Below are 21,944 nucleotides of genomic sequence, written 5' to 3' on the forward strand. Positions count from 1 at the left end.
TAAGTCTGCAGCGATGTTGATAGAGTTAGACCGTAAAAAGTCTGCAGCGATTTTGATAGCTCACGCAGTGAAAGTGTAATTTTAAACGTCACACTTCTTTGAAATTATGACGTATACATAACACTTACACTGCGTGGGCTATCAAATCCGCTGCAGGCTTTTATTGGTGCGACTATAGCCCAGACTGCAGTGCAAGTGTTATTTTTAACGTCAAGTTTCTATGAAATTATGACGTTTAAATAAAACTTGCACTGTCTGGGCTACCAAAATCGCTGACTCGAGTATGTTTTCAGACTCACATAATTTAGTCGAAACTCGTATTATTTTTAACTTGTTAATGACCCCAGTCTTTTGTAGGGTTTTGAATTTGAGATAACTCTTATTTAACTTATTTTAAGAATTGATAAGTTAAATATCGAATTTTCAACATCGTACAGCGCCATCTATTCAAGCTATCAAAAATGAGGCTACGTGCAATAATCTACACCACATTACAAGGTCCCACATGCCCATATAATAAGGCACAATAGTAGTTTGTGTTACAAGGGATCAAAATGATATATTTCCGTCAAGGGCGTACATTGAATCCTGAATGAAGCGATGGATTCTACGATAGAATTCCGAGCGTAATGAGGGATTCTAAAGTAGAATCCTGAGCGTAATGAGGTATTCAAGTGTTAACGCCCAAGACGAAATAATTTCGATATGCACCATGTAACACATACTACTTTTCACATCAACTATGAGGAAAATAAGTCTTAGTGTTATTGACACTACAGTGTTGCCACCAGGTTGCCACTTTTTAATTTCTAATCTTTTTTGCCAGGCTGTACGAGTACATAAGATGTTCATAGTTGATGATATTAATATTTTATACTGGCAATGTTTTATTGGAAATATTCTCCTGAGAGATTGAGATTGAGATATTTATTGATAAAATTATAAATAATTTTACACGTCACACAGCAGAATATATACATAGTTATCACTTATTTAAGTTATTAGTTACAATGGCATCAGCAGTTCTCAACATAAATTCACTTATTGTATAACAAGCTAAACTAATTAACATTTTCTTAAGTTTACTTACAAATATTGCCTCACTAGCTGAGTTAATGACCTCTTTCGGAAGTGTGTTGTAAATTTTTACACCCATGACACCGAGTGACTTCCGAGCCTTGGCCAGTCGGCAGCGCGGGACCAGCAGGAGGTGCTCGCCGCGCGTGTTGCGACCGTGGTTCTGCCCACGAGTTGTATATAGCCCCAGATTAGACCTTACATATTTGCAGGCTGTTAGTATATAAACACATGGCAGCGTAAGTATTTTGTGTTCTATAAATAATGACTGCGCTGGATAATCATAGGGTTTCTTTTAAATTATCCTAAGGGCACGTTTTTGTAATCTAAATAGTCTATTGCATTCAGCTGCAGTAGCCCATAGTTCTACACCTTGAGTTAAAATTGAGTGGAAGTACCCATAGTATGCTATTCTGAGGTTTTGAGGCGTTAGAGATGGCGCGAGTCTAGAAAGGGCGAAGCACGCCGACGCTAGCCTGTCAGAGACCACATCTATATGGGGGGTCCAGGTTAGTCCCGAGTCTATAGTAAAACCCAGATATTTTGCTTTCTCGACCTGGGGGAGTTTTACATTGTTTACGACTATATCTAGTGGACATATACCAGTTTTACGAAGTTGAAAATGCATAATATTTGTTTTTTCAATATTAAGAAGCATGCCGTTAGACGAGAACCACTTGGCAATGTTATTAATTACTTTATGAGTTTTTATTTTTAAGTTGTTAAAATTATCTGCATTAACTATTATGCACGTGTCATCTGCGAACATAATATATTCAGGCTCAGGGCACGCCGTCATAATGTCGTTAACTAGTATCAAAAAAAGGTTATTGCCCATCATCGATCCCTGCGGTACCGCACAAGCCCCTACGGGTTCGAGGTTCGACTTCACGCCAAGAACGGTAGTGCTTTGTTGTCGATTGCCGAGAAAAGAGGCGATCGTGTTGAGAAAGTTACCCTCAAAGCCGTAGCGTGCCAGTTTCGAGAGGAGCAATGAGTGATCGATCTCCTCTTTTATAATATAAATTGCACTGGCAATTAAATGTTTAACAGAAAAGTGCCACTTTTTTCCCTCCTATAGTTCGTTTTTTTTAGCATTAGAAAGAACTCCACAGAAGCAAGCGTGCAGTTTTTATCAGGCTCTTTAATTGTTAATAATTATTGAATTATCTAATGTAGCATGGTCAATACATATAATTTACTTCAAATGATTACCGCTAAAAGTGCCGAATTTGGAACCACAAGCTTACTTCTGCGAAGTTCTTTCCATTTTCTGATGAGGTGACGTGAAAACAAATTTTCGGATTTTGACTTACATTCATATCATTAATAGAGGTATGTTAGAGTCGGACCAAGAAAATTCTGCAGCGGATTTGATAGCCCACGCAGACCGCAGTAGAAGTGTTATTTTATACGTCATAAGTTCATAGAAGTTTGACGTTTAAAATAACACTTGCACTGCGTGGGCAATCAAATCCGCCGCAGGCTTTTCTTGATCTGACTATCAACTCTTCCACCCTTATTATAGTTTCGCAATGTCCATTAGTGTCCCTTAAGTCCCTTTACTTAAAGCGCCTGTTAGAAAAGCAATAGAAATTACTACTCGCGGAGACGCTTTGCCGAACGTAAATTAGGATGGTATTCCACCTCCACCTGTCCAATGTGTATTTTGATTTTGTCTCACTTTTTGCTTAATGTGACAGTGAGACGCAATGACATTGGACCAAGATATTGGACAGAGGGAATACCACCCTTACACATTCATGGATCTCAACAGCCTAACCTCACTACATTCTACTACTGTTCAGCTGTACTTTGGTCGTGCTACGTCGTGCTCATTCAAGGCTGACAGTTTATTTTCGTGTTTTCGAGTGAGTATAGCGAGTCGCTACGCACCTCCCGGTGTCAACGTACGCTTACACGCACCGCGGCAACATGAGATTAACGAAAACTTTGTTTAATCAAGGTAAATTGGATTTGATAGGGTTTTCGTGGTAATAAGGTTAGACATATGTGTAGGTAAATGTTTTTGGTGATGGAATTTGTTGTGGTTACTTTGGTACTACTATTACCAAGTACTACTGTGGTTGATGTTTTGTTGTTTTATTCAATATGAATGAGTATGAATGAAATACCGGATTGTTTGTGGTTTTTAACCGGTTTATAGATAAAATAGAGATTAGAAATTTTAAAAAAGTGACGTCTTCACTATCTTGAAGCAGTTTTCAGAATTAACCTATTGCCTTGCCTTTTGTAATAAGGTCCACCGATGAACAGTTAACATTGTGGGCAATGATAACTAATAACAAATACTTTATTTTAATAAATAAAAGTAAACAACCCATACAACCATTTCCAGTCGCCGTTACGACGCGGTGTAGACACATCTTGTGTCGACACCGTCTGTTTCGGTCACAATTCCAGTCGCAGAGTCGTCGCCGTGTCGACACAGTTACCAGAAATGGGGAAGGGTCGACACATGACACAAAGTGACATAAAGTGTGGTCGCCGTGTGCACACATTGTTTCGGGTTTGCGACTACTTTATGCCAAAATCATTCGTTCATTCGTTCATTTTGTTCCTGTCAAATGGAAACTGTCAGATGGAAAAATAGTTAAATAAAAATAAGTGACATTAATACGCCATCTCTAAAACGGATTACAAGACGTAATTATATATTATTTGCATTTATATTACAATAGGACTTAAATTATTATGGGGAATTAAACTGCTCGAGTGATTTGATAAACTAAGTGTAATATAATCAACGCGCCACCACATTGTTTTAGTTTAGCCGGAAATGAAATTGTTTACTTCTCAGTGCTTGTGTTCATAAATATATTATTTGATGCATTTTTAGTACTTCGATGCGTATACTATACTTAAATAACAGAAATAACGCTTTACATACTACGAAACTTGTTAATTATGATGTATAAATATGGTTTAAGGCTGAGAAATATTGCAGTCACAAAGTAGTCGCAAATGTTTCGACTTTGTGTCGACTCTGTGTAGACACATGACACGCGCTGTCAAAAGTAATAACAAAGTTACTGTATTTGCAAAATGGCTCCTTGTGTTCATTTGTTTTCAGATATTCTCAAAGTGTAAAAATGACGTAGTCAGAGATGGGGCTTAATAGATTAACTGTTTATTCGACTAATTAATGGAATAAAAAAAGTTAATCCTCAAATTTTAATCACGATTAGTTTAGTCGACCTAACATAGATTGAAATTGAATTAATCTGAACATTAATCGAATAAATTATCGATTAAATCTCGGTTGGAAGTTGACAGGGGGCCATTTTTGTACGTAAAAATAATAGAAATGTCTTGCATGCAGATGGTAGCCAAACACTTTGTCATAAAAGTCGAGATGGGTGTCGATTTATAGGTTTTAGGGAGTGCCGATTTCGAAAATGATGACCATTTTGGAATCCAAAATGGCGGCCATGCACTGTGTCATAAAAGTCGTCATGGATGTCGTTTTATACGTTTTAGGGGGCCCCAATTTTGAAAATGATGACCATTATGGAATCCAAAATGGCGGCCATGCACTATGCCATAAAAGTCGTCAGGGGTGTCGTTTTATAGGTTTTAGGAGGCGCAGATTTCGAAAACGATGACCATTTTGAAATCCAAAATGGCGGCAATGCACTATGTAATAAAAGTCGTCATGGGTGTCGTTTTATAGGTTTTGGGGGGCGCAGATTTAGAAAATGATGACCATTTTGGATTCCAAAATGGTGGCCATGCACTATGTCATAAAAGTCGTCATGGGTGTCGTTTTATAGGTTTTAAGGGGCGCAGATTTCGAAAACGATGACCAATTTGGATTCCAAGATGGCGGCCATGCACTATGTCATTAAAGTCGTCATGGCTGTCGTTTTATAGGTTTTAGGGAGCGCAGATTTCGAAAATAATAACTATTTTGGAATCGAAGATGGCGGCCATGCACTATGTTAAAAGTCGACATGGATGTCGTTTTGTTGGTCATGGTCATCATTTTCGAAATCTGCTCTTCCTAACACCTATAAATCAAGTAAATCAACATCTATGACGGCTTATATGACAAAGTGCACGGCAGACATCTTGGAATCCAAAATGGTCATCATTTCCGAATTCTGCACTCCCTAAAACCTATAAAACGATATCCATGACGACTTTTATGACAAAGTGCACGGCACACATCTTGGATTCCAAACTGGTCATCATTTTAGAAATCGGCACTTCCTAAAACCTATAAAACGATATTCATGACGACTTTTATGACAAAATACGTAGCGGCCATCTTGGATTATAAAATGATCATCGTTTTCGAACTCTGCACTCCCTAAAACCTATAAATCGACATCCGTGACGACGCAAGTTATCTTTATTTTCAGATCTAACAAATTGCTACAGAATACAAAGGACAAAAAAAGAAGCGAGGAGGTAATGAAACAAGCAAAAATACAGATGATTCCTCGACGCAATTGGATGCTTCTTAAATTGTGTCCAGATTTTTTTGTCATAAAAGTTTTTATTTTTCACGTATTACTCTCACAAGTTCCGTGACATTTCGACCTTGTAATTTTTTAAGTAAATGTTTTTGTTTATCTGTGAGGATCTCATCATCTCACTAGAATAATATAATCAAGGTATGTTTATATTTGATAATTGAAATAGTAACGCAAAAAAAAATTATATTTGTGTCTTATATTCCTGCCGAAGACTTTTATTTTTCCTTTTCCTTCTACACAAGTTTGGTCAAGTAATAAGAATTTAGGGCTCTCAATTTTATTTTGACTTCTACAACAGTAAAGCTACGAGGCCATGTTTGGTATCGTTTTCGTATAAATTCGCAGTACCAAATTTAGTTCTGATGGTATCACATTGACACCATTCCAAAGTAAAAACATATTTATAAACTTACTTTCTTTTAAACTCCTCTTCACGCTTAAACTGCTGAACAGTTTTAATTTAAATTTAGTACACATATATTTTGAGTCCCGAGACAGGACATAATAAGTTATCTCAAAAATCATCCTTCAAAGGTGTGAAATGAGGTGTAGGGGGGAATTCAGAATTGACTTCTTGAAGTTAATACTGTTTAAGTTTAGGTTTGAAGTCATGTTTTTTTTATCATTTTTAACTAAATCAAAGATGTAGACCATCCCAAATTTAATATAAATCGGTTCAGCGGTTATTGATTTTCCGTACAAATTTCCACGCCACTTTTCACACCTTCAAAAGATGATTTTGGTTATAAGATCTATCCTATGTCCTGTTCCGGGACGCAAACTATTTCTATACCAAATTTCAACGAAATCGGTTCAGCGGTTAAGCGTCAAGAGGAGTTAAAAAAAACCGACCAAGTGCGAGTCGGACTCGCGTATTAAGGGTTCCGTACATTAAGTCCGACTCGCGCTTGACTGCACATTTCTAATAGGTTTTCCTGTCATCTATAGGTAAAGAACTATTTGGTGTATTCAGACAGACAGACATACAGACGCACGAGTGATCCTATAAGGATTCCGTTTTTTGCTTTTGAGGTACGGAACCCTAAAAAGATTTTTTTTATTTTGTGGAATGGTTTCAATGTGATACCTTAAATGGATTCAGCAACCCAGATTTATACGAAAACGATACCATACACGGCCTAGCACCTTCACTGATGTAGATATATCAAGATAAAATTGAGAGCCCTAAATAAACTTTTAAGAGCGGATATCTCAAAAACTATTCAACATATCGAAAAAATTGACTGAATAAACTTGTAACAAATTAAATTAACTTTCATTTTGTATAAGTGGCCATGTCGCTAAGATGCATAGTTTCCGAGATATAATCGAAAAACCGGAAAATGGGACATTCAAAGCCCCCTCTCTTCCCCCCGCTCAAGGGCTACGGCCGGGGACTTTTGATATGTTCACCTCCTAACTTGTCCAAACCAAGTTACAGAGTCAAAAATTGTGTTCCGAGCATTTCCCTCTACAACTTTTTTGAGCATTCGTTGGCTGACCTAAGTAGCTTATTGCATTTCTTTAAAAACTTTTCTGTAAAAGGTTGACGGGTGTTGGGTATGTTTATATGGTTTTGGTCGATTATTATCATTTGCATCGCCCATGATGACTTACTAGAATTACTTACGAGCACACGAGACACTAATAGTAGTTTGACAAACCTTGGTTTTCAAGAGGTATTTTATATTGACATTTGCTGTCACAAATTTGCTGTCAGATTTAGTCGCAAACCGCACGCAAAGTGCACACAAATGTGTTGACACCTTGTTACGGAAAAGTGTACACACGGCGACGACACTTTGTTTCGAAACAATTCTAGACACATTGTGTGGACTCTGTTACGACACATCTGACATTTAGTTACCACTTTGATGATTCTGCGACTGGAATGGTTATATGGGAAACAATTCGTACATTTTCGGGTAGTTATAACATTTATTGGCTAGCCAACCAAAATACAAAACCGCCTGGATCCGTCACTGAGCTACCCGCGACTTTAACCTACATTATTTGATCATGTAATGTTTTCATCTACCCTCAACTTTGAGGGTGGATTTTGTTTACTTTAATTTAAATACCTAAAGATACATACTATAGGTACTTATACAGAAATAATAACGTTTTTTTTTTATATGAGCGTGGTAATTTTTTAACAACGCTGGCGGTGCTGCTATTGCTAATTTGGGTTTGCCGCTGTTCATTTTATTATTAATATTTATTAATCTTTACCACAAAGTTGCGATATTGTGTAAATAAGTATTAGGAGTTTAGGACGGTAACTATCTGTAATGTAAAGTACGTGCAATAAACAGAGATTAGATAAGTTGGAATCAGAGGTGATATACGTTAAATCTTTTATCACTACACCTTATAAAACAAAGTCCCCCGCCGCGTCTGAAAGATATATCTAGCACGGTAACATCAACAGCATAACGATGACGTCAAAATGTTCACTCTTCCATTATCAATTTATCATGGCTCCTCTACACGATGGGCCAACGCCGGCCACTCCAAGGGACGCAGCCATGCGGTAGAATGATATAGCAATATCACTTGCTCCCTCTGACGCATAAATGCGTCCCTTGGAGTGGCCGGCGTTGGCCCATCGTGTATAGGAGCCATCACACATTTATAAGTCCCCTTCTTTGAGCTAATTACTTATGAAATGTTCTTATCCTGATTACTTTAGATACCCGTCTAGGATACGTGAAGGAATTATTATAAAAACCTCTAGAGTTAGACCAACAACAACGATTTTGATAGCACACGCATAATGTCATAAAGTTTGACGTTTAAAATAACACTTGCACTACGATGTGCTATCAAAATCGTTGCAGACTTATCTTGGTCTAACTCTACAAGTGTCATAAAGTTTATTACCAATAATTGTCTTTTAAATTAAGGGATCGAGTCCGAAACACCACGCTGCGCTCTAAAACTCGAATAATAGACGTAGCTCGGAAAGCGGCCAAGTTAAAATGGGACTGGGCTGGTCATGTCTGCCGAATGCCGGACGACTTGTGGGCCAAGTTAACCACAGAGTGGGAGCCCCACGAGTCTAACCGGGGAGCCGGCAGGCCTCGTCGGCGATGGCGGGATAACTTGGACTCCTTCTTGAGAGATTGGCCAGATATTGCACTAAATAGAGACGAGTGGAGAAAGAGGGGGGAGGCCTTTGCCCAGCAGTGGGACACAGTGGGCTCTGAATAATAATAATAATAATTGTCTTTTAATTGTTTCCGCATGTTCAACAGCGCGCCTGATCCTATACAAGCGCGATGCGAGCCCGCCGTCCAATGCAGTCCGCATGGTCGGCGCCATCTTGGGGCTGCAGTTCGACTATGTGGAGCCCGACTTGATCAAAGGCGAGCACAAGTCGCCCGAATTTAGGAAGGTTTGTATTTGTACCAATATACATAGGTTATACCAACTATAATGCCGTGTCTTGCTATTTCAGTTAGTCGAATCTTGGTACCAAAAGTTGACTCAAGTACCATGACAAACACGAATGTTTCCGAAAAATACGATGGGAAACAATTAGTTATGCACTACATCTTGTAGTTATAGAAGATGTTGCTTACTTCTATTGATTTTGCTTAGAGGTGCCCTCTATAAACTATAAGATGAAAACGGTGAATACAGCTGTATTGAGCGTTTTCATCTTATAGTTTTTTTTAACAACAGGAGTTGATTACGATAGTACCTTGGATAATTTGAAGATTTATTACTATTTTTCCAGACAATATAAAAAGATTTATTCATAAACATTATTGGTAGGTACATTCAATGCCAATCTTAAAATCTAGTTAACAATTTACTAAACGATGCACGATGTCAAAGATTACAATACAATACAATTCAATTCAAATCCAAAAATCACTAATTTCTTAACCTAAACTAATAACTAATTAAACTATTCACACAATTCGTTCCGAGTCCCTCCAGATGTAAAGGAGCCCATCACGCTCGCCGCGTTGCCACGTTGAACCGCGATGGACAACCTTTGCATAAGGAACGACCCGGAGCGGGGGTCATGACTACCCTCCCTCAAACGCCTGCCCACTTCCCCAATGAAAGACTTGGCCTCGGCACACCAACAGCCGGCGGTTTCCACGGCAAGAGGGACAAACAGGTAGTTCGCCAACACCGCATACTTTTCCCACACTTTCGCATACTTTTTTTTTCCAGATAAACCCAATGTCTACTATACCGGTGCTGAAAGACGGAAACCTCACTGTGTCAGAAAGGTATGCTTTTTGTGTGTCTTAGTGTAATTTCACGTCATCAAAATTAAAATATTCAATTTAAATTGCCATGAGACTCTGAAGTCACCTCAAGTATTTTTTAGTCACAGCAGATGTTACGGAAAGCCTAATAGTCATTAAATTTTGTGCTAATGGTATTCTTACTTTATTTCAGTCACGCGATAATCCTGTATCTCCTGAACAAGTATGGCGGTGAACATAAGGAGAAACTCTACCCTTCCGACTTGGCCACCCGCGCCATAGTCGACCAGTGCCTTTACTTCGATGCCGGTGTGCTGTTCCGGCAAATTCTGGAAGTGTCTGTAAGTTATCTGACTGTCAGTTTCTGTAACATGTAACAAAAGCCTGGATTTTAGTCTACTACGACCAGACGTGCGCTACCTACCTTCAGTTCACTAAATTAATGTCCCTCATATGCTTAGACACGTGGATGAACTTTCTGTAAGATGACGAAGCGTGAGCTGTGGATCTAAAATTCTGAAGGTATGCTATTTTTCTGACTTAGGTATACTGTTTTCATTCCAGAGACCATCATTCGCTGGCAAATCAAACGGTCCCAGCAAGAAGAACATATTCGACATAGAGGAAGGTTACTCTATCATCGAAGCATATTTAGAAAGCCGGCCGTACGTGGCCGCGGACCATCTGACTGTGGCGGACATCTCGCTCGGTTCTACGACAGCTGCGTTGCAGGGGATCCACGCTTTAGACGCTAATAAGTAAGTTTACTGGGATATAAGCTCCATCATTCGCGGGCAAGCTAGACGGTCCCACCAAAATATATATATCCGGCATAAAGGATACGCCGTGATAGAGGCATATGTACTTAAAGAGCCGGCGATAAGTGGCCGCGGACCATCTGACTGTGGCGGACATCTCGCTTGGCTCTACTTTGGGAGGTATTCAAGATGGAGGGTTATGCCGTGGTCGAGGCATAGGTACCTACTTAGAGAGCTGGTCGTGCAGTCGCTATCATATACAGTCTGTGGCCTGTAATACGAGCAAAAAATTTATTAGTAGGCTGTACTCCTCAACTGACCAACATTTGTTCAGCAACATTTAAAAATAACTTGTGGTTTCATTTTTAATACACTTTAAAGTTTATTCTAAGACGCAATGTATTGCGAATTTTGTTATATTTATGGCGTGACAAGCAACGTCAATCACAATGATATGGCGTGGTGATGGCGTCCATTGAAGATAATATTTACTTTGTATGAAAAATCGGATCTGTTGTTGCTGCGTTGCCGGACTTGCAGTTCGAACAATTCAAGCATTGGACCGATAGAGATCGCCACAAGCGCAGGGTTACAATTTCATATTAACCTTCGTGCATTCGTTATACCTAGGAGTCCCTAGGTATATGTAGAGCAGCGGTCGGCAACCTTTTGGCAACAAAGGGCCACATAGCAGTTAACGGAGTGGACTCGGGCCGCACTCTGTTATTATTTATGCCTTTATCTGACATTGTCATTTGTCAATATACAAACTAGCCAGGGATGCTCGCGGGCCGCAAGTGAGAGGTTCGCGGGCCGCTGGTTGCCGACCGCTGCTATAGAGAATTATGCATGGCATTCCATCGTACATCTGTACACCTTACGCCTTTTGTAAAGGGGCCCACTATTCCCCACTGATTACCAGTTCGCCCGACGATATCAATTAGACAGTTCCGAACAACTGACAGGCTGATATCGTTCGGCGAGCTGATAATCTGTGGGCCCCTTTATAAGGTCCACCGATGTACAGTAAGGAGTGTTGCTGTTTGTTCAAAGGATTAAAACATTAACGATCTCTTTTTGTCGTAGGTTCCCGAAGACAAAAGCGTGGTTGGAGCGTCTCTCCACAGAAAGCTACTTCAAGGAGATAAACACACCGGGCGCCGCCTTGTTGGCCAAGATGCTCAGACACTTCTGGAAACAGAATAATAAATAAAGAATGATTCAACTGCTTATGGTCTATTTTACTTTTTCTGGGTCATCTAGCGGCAGTAAGATACACCATTTGAAAATTTTTTTGCGCGCTTTGCTTACTTATCAAGCATTGTTACTTTGTCCACAGAAGTCACTACTGGTCTTATAGAGACATTTACTAGCGAATAAGATGAAATATAAGGAAAATATCTATTTAAAAATATCTATATTTTCAATATTAAAGTTAATAGCGTATTTGTGATCTTGTTTATTAATCAACCAGGTAAAAAGAAGAGACACATTAACTTCATTGAACATTCTGAACTTGAACTGTAGACGCCATCTAGGATTTTACTTGCAAACTGCTTGAGCGTCATGTTAGGGAGGAGACTACACAAGTAAAGTGACAGAGAAGGCTATATTAGGACTTCGGAACGGAACAGGTATAAAATACTAGCTGTCAAATACGCGGTACCGGTACGGGTACGAAGTACGAATACCAGTTGCAACGCTCGTAACGGCAGAAACGTGTACGGCGAAGTGCGGTCGACTCGTCGATGCGCAGCTGTCCGCGCCGCGCTTGTCAATTTTAAGTTTTCCGAATCGCGTGTGTAAATAAACAAATTATTTTACTTTTCATTGCGGATATTATAATGAAGTGATACAAATGTTTGTTTAAAACCGTGTTTACTAACAGTGGAGCGTTTGAATAAACCCGTAACCGCTTCTCGCAATGACAAGGGAGAGCACTCGGTTACCTTTTGAGAAACCCGGAGGCATTACAATGTTTCATGCGGCCTAATTGATGCCTCGTATTTGCTGATAAGTGTATACGTTGATTTCAAGGACTATTGTGAATCGTTCGGAAGTATTATAATCTTTGTTTCGAGTTTTCGACTCGGTCGTCAGTCGTCAAGAGTACACGTTGAAAATGAGTGTTATAAGTGGTTTGAGTAAAGCTGATTTCAAGACGGCGAGTGATGGGCTGCTGGAGCTCTCCGAGGAGAGGCTCCGCAGTATCATGCGTACGGAGCCGATCACAGACGTCTACCACGTGGAACAGACTCCCTTTGCAAGGTTAGTTATTGTTTCCATTCACCTCACCTGTCAAACTTGAATTCAACCGTACGCGACCAAAAATTAGGGGTTAGGTTCTTTATAGTGCCTCCAGACCAACTCGAAATACCAGTTCCAGAAGCTAACTTTCAAAACTACTGAATTACTTTTTTTGTTCGTCAAAACCTCCCCAAAAAAAGACCCGTTCCCAAGGACAATGTAAACAAAGTAGCTTTTTGCCTGTGCAGGAAGTAGTTAAAATCACCATGAAGGGAAAGGGCTTGGCTTGCATTTTAAACGAAACTGTTACATGGTCAATGTCACTGCATGGCAATAACAAAATGTCTTTTTGTGAGCTCATTTAGCAAAAACTAAAATGTATAGATGCAGACTAGTGTTGTGCAATGAATACATAAAAAGTATAAAAACTAACCTTGAAATTGGAATAAAAGTATGACAAACCAAATAGTGTTGTAATGTATTTACAGAATAAATGTTTTTAAAACCTCATTAAGTTTGCCATTGATAATGTGTAAATGTGTGAATATAGGTTGACATTGAGTACATTATTTCTTGTATCAGCTATGGAATTTATCAGCATGTTTTTGATAAACATGACTGATGTGAAGCAAGTGCCCCGATAAGGGAAGATAAGGCAGCTATTTTCTTGAACAAGGCCCGTGAATGTTAAGTTCTATCAAACACCTCCATTGGTGTAACTTAAAACAATAGCTGATAATATTCTAGAAATTTTAGTTTATGTTTAATGTACAGAGACAGAGATTGAGTCTTCCTTTAATAATAGTTTACTTGTCGGCATAAGTACTTTTCAATGTTATACAATTTACATAAGGACTATGTCACACTTTTATCTATGATGACTACAAATCCTATAAACTGATAGTTTACTTGGAGCGTTGGTTAGAACTTTTAAAACTACATATTATTTATTCTGAGATCCCAGTATTAAAGTTGTCCCATGAAATAAACACAACGACTTATTGTGTTTTTTTTTATAAACAAAATAGACCCTCACTGAAATTGCATCATATCATTGAACTTGAATGTTACAATTTTAAAACCAATATTTGTTTAGCCAAGCAAACATTTAGTAAATATCAAAAACGGGAGCACAATAACTATCAAAGTGTTATAGTTTACTTCAATAGTTTTTTACCATCAGCGAGGAAGTTAAATAAAATCACAATAAATGTTATTTGTCAGCACAGATAGTGAATCACAATAAAAACAGCCACAATAGATATATATTGTTCTTATAACGTACAGTGCAAGTTAAATATATCGACAATATACATGACAACAGACAATAAGGAAATAATAGTCAGAACTTTAAGGAAAATAAGTAATATGTACCTACATATTTGCATTAGGTATATTGATGCTATTGCTGTACATAGGTATCACCCCAATTATGTTTCTTCCAGACACCGCATTAACTTCGTACCTATAAATATATCAGAATTATATATTTATTTTTATTCTTAAATAAGATAGATCTACCATACCTGTTTACAATATCTGCTTTAGTATTGAAGTATACTAATAAGCTGTGCTGTGTCTCATTTTAATGTTGTTTTGCCTGTTGGAAATAAAAAAGTAAAAACGTAACCAAGTGAATTGGTATTTATCATTTATCAGATCACTATTCTTGCAAAATAAGTAAAAATAACCAATGAAACCACTAAATAAACATACTTACTCATTAAATACATACATTTAAGTTTTAAGTGTGTTTTTATGTTTGATCTGTGGACTTTCCAAAATGCAGGTGTGACCATGGAGCATATCCAATGTGCCAACCCTGTCTACCCTAATGTTGGTAGAAATGTTTTAAGTTTATTTTTTTGTACATAAATGAATTTGTGTTCATTGTTAATGATATTTGTGAATTTCGTGATTCCTTTTTTTTGGGTTAACTAAAACCATACAAATGTGTTGTAAGGGGTCATCCATTAATTACGTCACACCAATTTCTAGGTTTTTTGACCCCTCCCCCCCCTTGTCACACTTGGTCACATTTGGCAAACCCCTCCCCCCCTAGTGTGACGTCACATTTTTTCTACGAAATCGCCAAATCGAATTAAGTAAGTACCTAAGTATTATTAATTTTTTATCAAAATATTTTTGACGATATAAATATTAGTAATTTTATAACCCAAAACTGCTTAGGAAAGAAAATTAAACGATTAAAAACTATTTTCGTTTTAAAAACTTGTTATTTAAATGTACAGCGAACTAAATAATTTAAATAAATTTTCGGTTACTGATGAAGTTAAAGTGACGTCACAAAGTTTGTGTCTCCCCCCTCCCCCATGTCACAATATGTCACATTTTCTTGACCCCCTCCCTCCCCCTAAACGTGTGACGTAATTAATGGATGACCCCTAAAATTAAATTTCTTAGGTTGTCAATTTTACTCTTAACAACTTGTCTACTACTTATGTTAATCTTGCCGGTGTAATTCGAAGTGACACTAATGAACCATTAGTACCAACGATTAACCTATTCCTCGACAATACCGACATCAGCTGATTACTTATCTAACGCAGATATCACTGCAACTGCGCATTACGCATTACGTTTTAATATGATATAAATTTGATAGTCGCTAAACCAATCAGATAGCTTGCCCTTGCGCATAGACTTTGCCTTGTACTTTACTGAGTGTAGACTGTAGAGTCAACAGCTGAAATTGCTAAGCAAACGAATAGAAGTGTAAAATTTACAATTAAGTATTGTACAGGTCTTTTGTGACCACTTTGTCTGTGTATCAACTTTATTATAAAGTAAAAATACCTGGGCGCGCGTTGTTTACATGTAACTTAAACAACAAGGCAGTACGCTAGTAGAGTTTATTTTGTTGTGATGCTAGGATCTTTCCACGCATGCCGCGCAAGGCCGTGCGTCGGCCTCCTGACGTAGCCATTTTATCGACCGCTGGTTAACTTTTGTCGCTCGACTAATTGCACTTTTTGTTTGATCAAGTGCTATTTTCGAAGCCGCGAGGCCGCTCGGAACTGGTTCGGAGCTGGTTCCACTAGTTTGTGAATCAATTTCATTTCCCCTTGCCGGCTGTAGGTCGATTGTGACTTCAGACTTGTGACAGTTTTTTTATTCGCTCTTTATATCCCTCGCCGTCAGATTGCGCGTTTTATTTACCTATATGGCATTTAGTTTCCAATGTAATCAGTCGGTTATCGTAAATGGTGATGGTCATCGATGGGTTGATATCATATACCTGTTCGCGGTGACTCATCAATGTTTGCCTTCAGATCGTACGGAATTATTAAATAGTTCGCATTAATTGGACGCGAAAAGATTATTAGACTTAATATTTGAGGCTTAATAAAACAATGCGATGTTATGATTGTGCTGCTGGATATAGTACTCGATTCGAAGCGGTAAACCAGTATGAAAGTTCTTAAAGTCTTACGCGATATGATGCATCGGAATACGTAAGAGCAGCGATGGGATCAGCGATGATTTATTCGGTGTACAGCGCTTTATTGTGGGCCATAGCCTCGGGTCGGCGCTAGCTCGAGTGAAATCCAACATTTGAACGAGCGCGGGTGTTTAAGTAAATGAAAGGAATCGTTTAGCTATAGCTGTTATTGGCAATTTCTCCGTCGCCCGGGGCGGCTCGTTTCCCGGGAGCCCGGAGATAGCAGTTTTTGCTCGTCCGGCGCAGCCGAGATGTAATCGTGTACTTTCTACAGCTGAGCGGTCGGTCGCCGCGGTTTCACTTTCGTGCAGCGGAGGAATGCGGCCGGACCTCCGACCCGATGTGACCGCCCCTCCTACACCCTTAGCTCCACAACCCGCGAACACGTTTTGCATATCGACTTCTTAGAAGCTCGCGTGCAAGATTGAATGCATTGCATAACTCGCTTGTAACGGTTCTCTCCCGCATATGGTGTCGGGAACCAGTCGCGCCGAGGCGGGCCGAGGCTTTTTGTAGAAAAACGGCTAACATACTTCTACAATGCCAAGATCGTCGCTAACGTGTCGGTGGCCTAGGGGAATGGATGTAGTCGCACCAGTCGCCTAACGCTTCGCACTTTGCATCGCGTTTGGCTTGAGAAAACAAGATCTTGTTTTCATGTTGCCATGGCGTCATTAACCGTTGTATATGTACAACTTCATGTGTGGCACCAAACATGGCTGGAGCGCAAGTCGAATCGAAGTATCATTTTGTCAATCTAGGTACCCTGCGCTTTTAAATGGGCCACTTTCTTAATATCGGCTAGTTAGTTTTGCATCATGGTGGCTGACTTAAGGTCAATTTATCCTATGCCGAATATATATATGAACGGGCAAAACGGTGGGTGAACACCTCGCCACCGTCTCGCAGGTTTGACTCCACGTGCGTAGGCCCACGTTCCCGACATACTACTGGGTTAATTCTGCTTCGACACTTGGCCCGAATACCTCTCGCGGCGCCGCGCTATCCGCGCTAATATCTTATTCGTGTTAGCGAAATGCCAGCGGCTTGGCAAGCGCGACCCGGCCGATGCACCGCTACTAAATTCGGGTTGCATCACGTCACATTCGGTTTCGTTTGTCACCGTGGCTATTTTAGACAATATCGATTATTAGAACGACGGATTTAGCTTGGCTTCACTGACCTGGTGTAACCTCGCATTCTAATTTGATTGCACTACAGAGAGATATAAAGGCAGTTCAACTTCGATTTTCGGATTTCATTTCACACTAGGCCCTCAGAACTTTCCTCTTTACCGGGCCCCGATTAAAATTACCACATAGACACACTCCGTATGTTGACATTGTAAGCGATATCCCGCATTCCTCGCTTGTTTTGTTAATGAGCGCGCGATTGTTCTCGCCCACGCCGCTTGCACAACGCTTGCGCCGGCGCACGGGCCCCGGCCACCTGAGCGGCCTTGTCAATCAAGTGCGTCCCAAACAGCTCCCAAAAACTGTGACCAAGTAAAAAAAAAACATTTTATGGCCTTAGTTAGGGAGTATAATAGATATAAAACGTAAAATCGAATTTTATGTCGGAACATATCACGCCCACCAATGTATTCCTTTTTAAATATTGTTCAATACCCCAAATAATTTTTACGTAATTTATGTAAAAAAACAATAAGAAAAGAGTTTGACGACTGAGACAGTATGTCTAACTTCACACTGATCTGTTTTGATATTTCGAAAAAATAACTGATTTGACGTATATACCAATATTATTCAAACCTAGTATGTGAGATCATTAAAACGCCGCCAAAAGAATACTTTTTTCACCTTCAATTACTCGTATCAACCTCCATATCTCCAGGTAAAAAGGCACGTGGGAACGGAAGGCTTAACGAAGTGCCAACTAACGTGAAAAAAGTGCTTAACGATTTGCCAGAATAACGTTAAAAAGTTCTTCGGCTGATAGCCGTAGACCTCGTCAAAGTAGATTAATTTAGAGTAGTCCATCTTTTAAACACTAACATTTTTTACTGACCCTTTGAAAGAAGTTGTGTCTTTGCAATAAGGTGTACGAATGGTCCGTCATTTATAGCATTTTTTAATTTGTTGGTATCGGCTCTTGCACTGCTCCTGCAAGCAAAAGAGAACGTGCTATGTATGAAAGAAGACCATCAGCATGATGCGCCATTTAACTGTCAATAACCGCTTTTCTTAGAAGCGGAACGTAGGGTACGAAGTACATAACACTGGTCGAATCTGCTTTGATCTGAGGGTAAAACAAGTGCTATGAGTTTTTTTAATGATCTAGGAGTCAACCTAGCAGGCGAATCGCCTGATGGTAATCGCCCATGGATACCTGCAACATCAGCGGTTGCAAGTGTGTTCTTTTCTTGAAGTTTCAAAGGCCGTATCGGGCCGAAAATACCGCAGTTGAACACTGCCAACCATCTGCGGTGGTTCCTAAACAACCGAAGATACTACTGTCATAGTCCACACTGTGACCTCGTTCGCGTGTCGCATAAGGATCGGATTTCGTTCCGCAAACTTCAGATAACTTGCTGCACGAGTGTACTAGGAAACTGACTTGAAACTCTGACCCTTATAGAACTCATTTGAATAGGAAATGCAAGCTATGCGAGGTTACATTGAGACATTTTTTACCGACTAACGAACCTATTAGAGTCTCTACATGGGAAATGACTATTGGACCGGGCCAAATATATTCATTGGGAATGGGATGATATCGCTTTCAAGAAACCTATTTCGTGATATTCAGGCAATATAGCAAGCGAAAAAAAATAAAATGAAAACCAAAGTTCTTATTGAGAAAAGAAAAACAAAACCGTACAGGTTTGAAACACCATTGAGATGATATCAGCCGAAAAAAAGCCTATCTATCTTGGAGATCGTCGGTCTACCTTGCCTTCCCAAAACCAGATCAATGCGAGGTTACATCGTCAATAAGCTATCCTGAGTCACAATGATTTGTGCTCTAAATCCAATGGTCTAATAATCAATATTGTCTCCAAAAGCCAAGGTTGCAAATGAAACCGAAAGGACGTCCCGTGATAAAACAGGAAGGATAAAATATCTATATTATAAAAATGTGACAACGCAGTGTAGCGTAGTAAGTTTTGCCGCTGAGTATACCCTGAACACTCATGCAGCGACATCCCTCTATTTTTTCTTGTCCAACGCGCAATGTGTTATACCAGTTCGCCGTAACGTTCGGTTGTGCTCTGTACGCAATTCGAAGTCAGTCGTGTAGGCGACTAGATTTTCCGATACTCCGGTTGGGCCACGGCGTGGCGAAAGTCTCGCCGACCTTCGTCGGCTCGATATGGGCGTCGTACCTAATTACGATTTAAGTGACAAGCCCTGCATATGTTTTATAGTCTATACATTGTTGCTTCGCTGGGTCTTCCGCGTCTGTCGTATGTCGTGGTCGACGATGGTTAAATTTCAAATTTTCTTTAATGATGCTCTCATTTGGTAGTGGATGATATCAGCTGGTCATACATATGTTTACTGTATTTTTTCGTGTGAATACGATAGGTACTATGACTGATATTTGGATGTCTGATGACGATGTTTGTGTCGTACAAACAGCAACACTCCTAACTGTACATCGGTGGGCCTTATTACAAAAGGCATAAGGTCCACCGATGAGTTAACAGTGTGGGCGATGGTACGGTGGACAAACCTGTTTGTGTTTGACGACAATTTTTATAACTGCGCTAAGCTTATTGTTTTGCATTTACTTCTTTGCTCTATTCTTTGTTATCCTTATCGATTTACTTGTACGTTGTTTGGAAACTCTTGTCTTTATTATTTCATTTTAATAACCCGATATTTAAACCGACTTCTAAAAGATCCTATTCGACTGTTTTTTTTATGTGGCTAAGTTACTCGTTCACCCAGTAGGTCTACCTACAATGTAGGTTCTACATACTATTATGTTTACTATTTTTAGCCATCGCATGTGTCAGTAGATATGTTTCATGACCAGGTATATCTGTTTCTCATGTGACATGTAATCTGTCGTCCAGATCGAAATCCCGACGTCACGACAAGTTGCCGGTATCCCGAGGTATGCAGATGCCATCTAGGGATCATTCTAGAATCGCTGATCTGTCGTATTGGTTTTATAAATGTTTACAGCTCCATTTAGCTTGTATGAAAGAGAGATCTTATGAAACAAGGTCATGTCTAAGATAAGAATGATGAATGTAGTTGCAGACTACAATGGTTAGGTGTAAATCTGTGTCGTTGACTTTTTTCTCGAAAAAAACTAAAAGGACAGAGACAACTAAAGAGGCTGCGATCTGTCAAATGGTTTTAGACGAATTAATAGGAGCAAGTTAAAGTTGTTAATTTAATTAGGTATTAGGCATAGGCACTTTATGACATTGGAATGGGATGTTCATTTCATATGTATTCTTATTCTTACTTATTTTGATATTAACACTAAATAACTAGTCAAAATCGCACAGCGCGAAATTTTGAATGAAACCCCTACACCTTATAAAACAAAGTCGTCCCCCGTCGCGTCTGTCTGTGTATGTATGTTCGCGATAAACTCAAAAACTACTAAACGGCTTTCATGGTTTTCACCTACCAATAGAGTGATTCTTAGAGAAGGTTTAGGTGTATAATTTGTTAAAGTTGCGTGTCCGTGCGAAGCTGGGGCGGGTCGCTAGTAAAAAAACCTCTTTAACCTCTCTCCTCGATTATCTGAATCTAACCTAATTTGCTCCATAAATCTCTTACCAAAACCATTCAGACACTTCCGGTCTATGCAATACCTCCTAACGATTCGCCATATACTACGCCTTAACAGGACTAATAGATCTGATACACACATAAGTATCTCTCATACATGTCCGCCATTGTCACAGTCATGAATCACAGCAACCTTATGCAACCCTCCCACGGCGGAGAAATTCGGACATGTCCTTACAATTTGCATATTAATAACTGAAACGCGTGTCAACTTTCAATTACCGTCAATGTCTTTATGAAATATTCATTTAACAAGCTTCTTCGTCAATGTCTGTTGTGAAGTGCATCCAATATTTGCAAATGTTTATGAGAAACCGATTTATCAGGTCATTCAGGTCCGGTTTGTTTCCAAATCGAGTAGGCGCGTTTTTGAGGCTAAATGCGTTTATGTACCTACAGAGGCCACCCTTTCGGGGATTTCGGGGTTGTTCCTAATATAGTAAAAGTTGCTCAGTATAATCCCGAAACCTCCCAGGCAACGGGAATGCAGTTATTTTTTAGCCATACAGGATAGATTTTACTATAGGATAGGATCAACCATAAAAGTGTAAATATATGGCACGGCGGATTTAGTTTGGGATTTCATGTGGTAGGTGTACTGACATGGTATCCTCTGCAAAAGTTGTTCTATGGCCTGCTGATGACTACGACTTGAGAACGTACTTAATTTGGAAGATATTTATATGCACCGTTTATTACAATAATTACCATTAGACATTAAGTCGCAATTAAGCTAATCACACAAAGATTATGCTGAATCCGTCATCTAATCATACTCGTGACATTTACAACTCTTATCTAAACCACGCAAATTCAATGTGCTCTAGTACCAACCAACACCAACAGCATCTTACACTTTTAAATGACCATTAGTAAATTTTATTCCATTGCAT

The 21,944-nt window shown here is 39.3% G+C and overlaps 2 protein-coding genes across 2 annotated transcripts in view; both read left to right on the top strand.

Moving 5' to 3' along the window:
* The first annotated feature begins 2,983 nt into the window (after positions 1 to 2,983).
* LOC134665371 (glutathione S-transferase 1-like) lies at positions 2,984 to 11,795 on the top strand. The gene is made up of 6 exons (XM_063522302.1): positions 2,984 to 3,042; positions 8,824 to 8,976; positions 9,771 to 9,829; positions 10,002 to 10,149; positions 10,373 to 10,566; positions 11,653 to 11,795. The coding sequence occupies exons 1-6, from the start codon at positions 3,013 to 3,015 to the stop codon at positions 11,777 to 11,779; spliced, it is 711 nt and encodes a 236-aa protein (XP_063378372.1). The 5' UTR covers positions 2,984 to 3,012; the 3' UTR covers positions 11,780 to 11,795.
* A 474-nt stretch (positions 11,796 to 12,269) lies between these two features.
* The window catches only part of LOC134665526 (serine/threonine-protein kinase 17A), a 298,452-nt gene continuing 288,777 nt past the window's right edge, over positions 12,270 to 21,944 (top strand). The window contains exon 1 of the mRNA XM_063522500.1: positions 12,270 to 12,834. Coding sequence (XP_063378570.1) covers positions 12,689 to 12,834 — 146 coding nt within the window. The 5' untranslated portion in view covers positions 12,270 to 12,688. The remainder of the gene's footprint in view (positions 12,835 to 21,944) is intronic.

Source organism: Cydia fagiglandana, chromosome 6, assembly GCF_963556715.1.
Source record: "Cydia fagiglandana chromosome 6, ilCydFagi1.1, whole genome shotgun sequence".
Taxonomy (NCBI): domain Eukaryota; kingdom Metazoa; phylum Arthropoda; class Insecta; order Lepidoptera; family Tortricidae; genus Cydia; species Cydia fagiglandana.

Coding starts and splice junctions, on each gene's coding strand:
- LOC134665371 (XM_063522302.1), top strand. CDS start 3,013: ATGAGATTAACGAAAACTTTGTTTAATCAA. Junction 10,150..10,372: donor GGCAAATTCTGGAAGTGTCT/GTAAGTTATCTG, acceptor TTTTCATTCCAG/AGACCATCATTCGCTGGCAA. Junction 10,567..11,652: donor CACGCTTTAGACGCTAATAA/GTAAGTTTACTG, acceptor TTTTTGTCGTAG/GTTCCCGAAGACAAAAGCGT.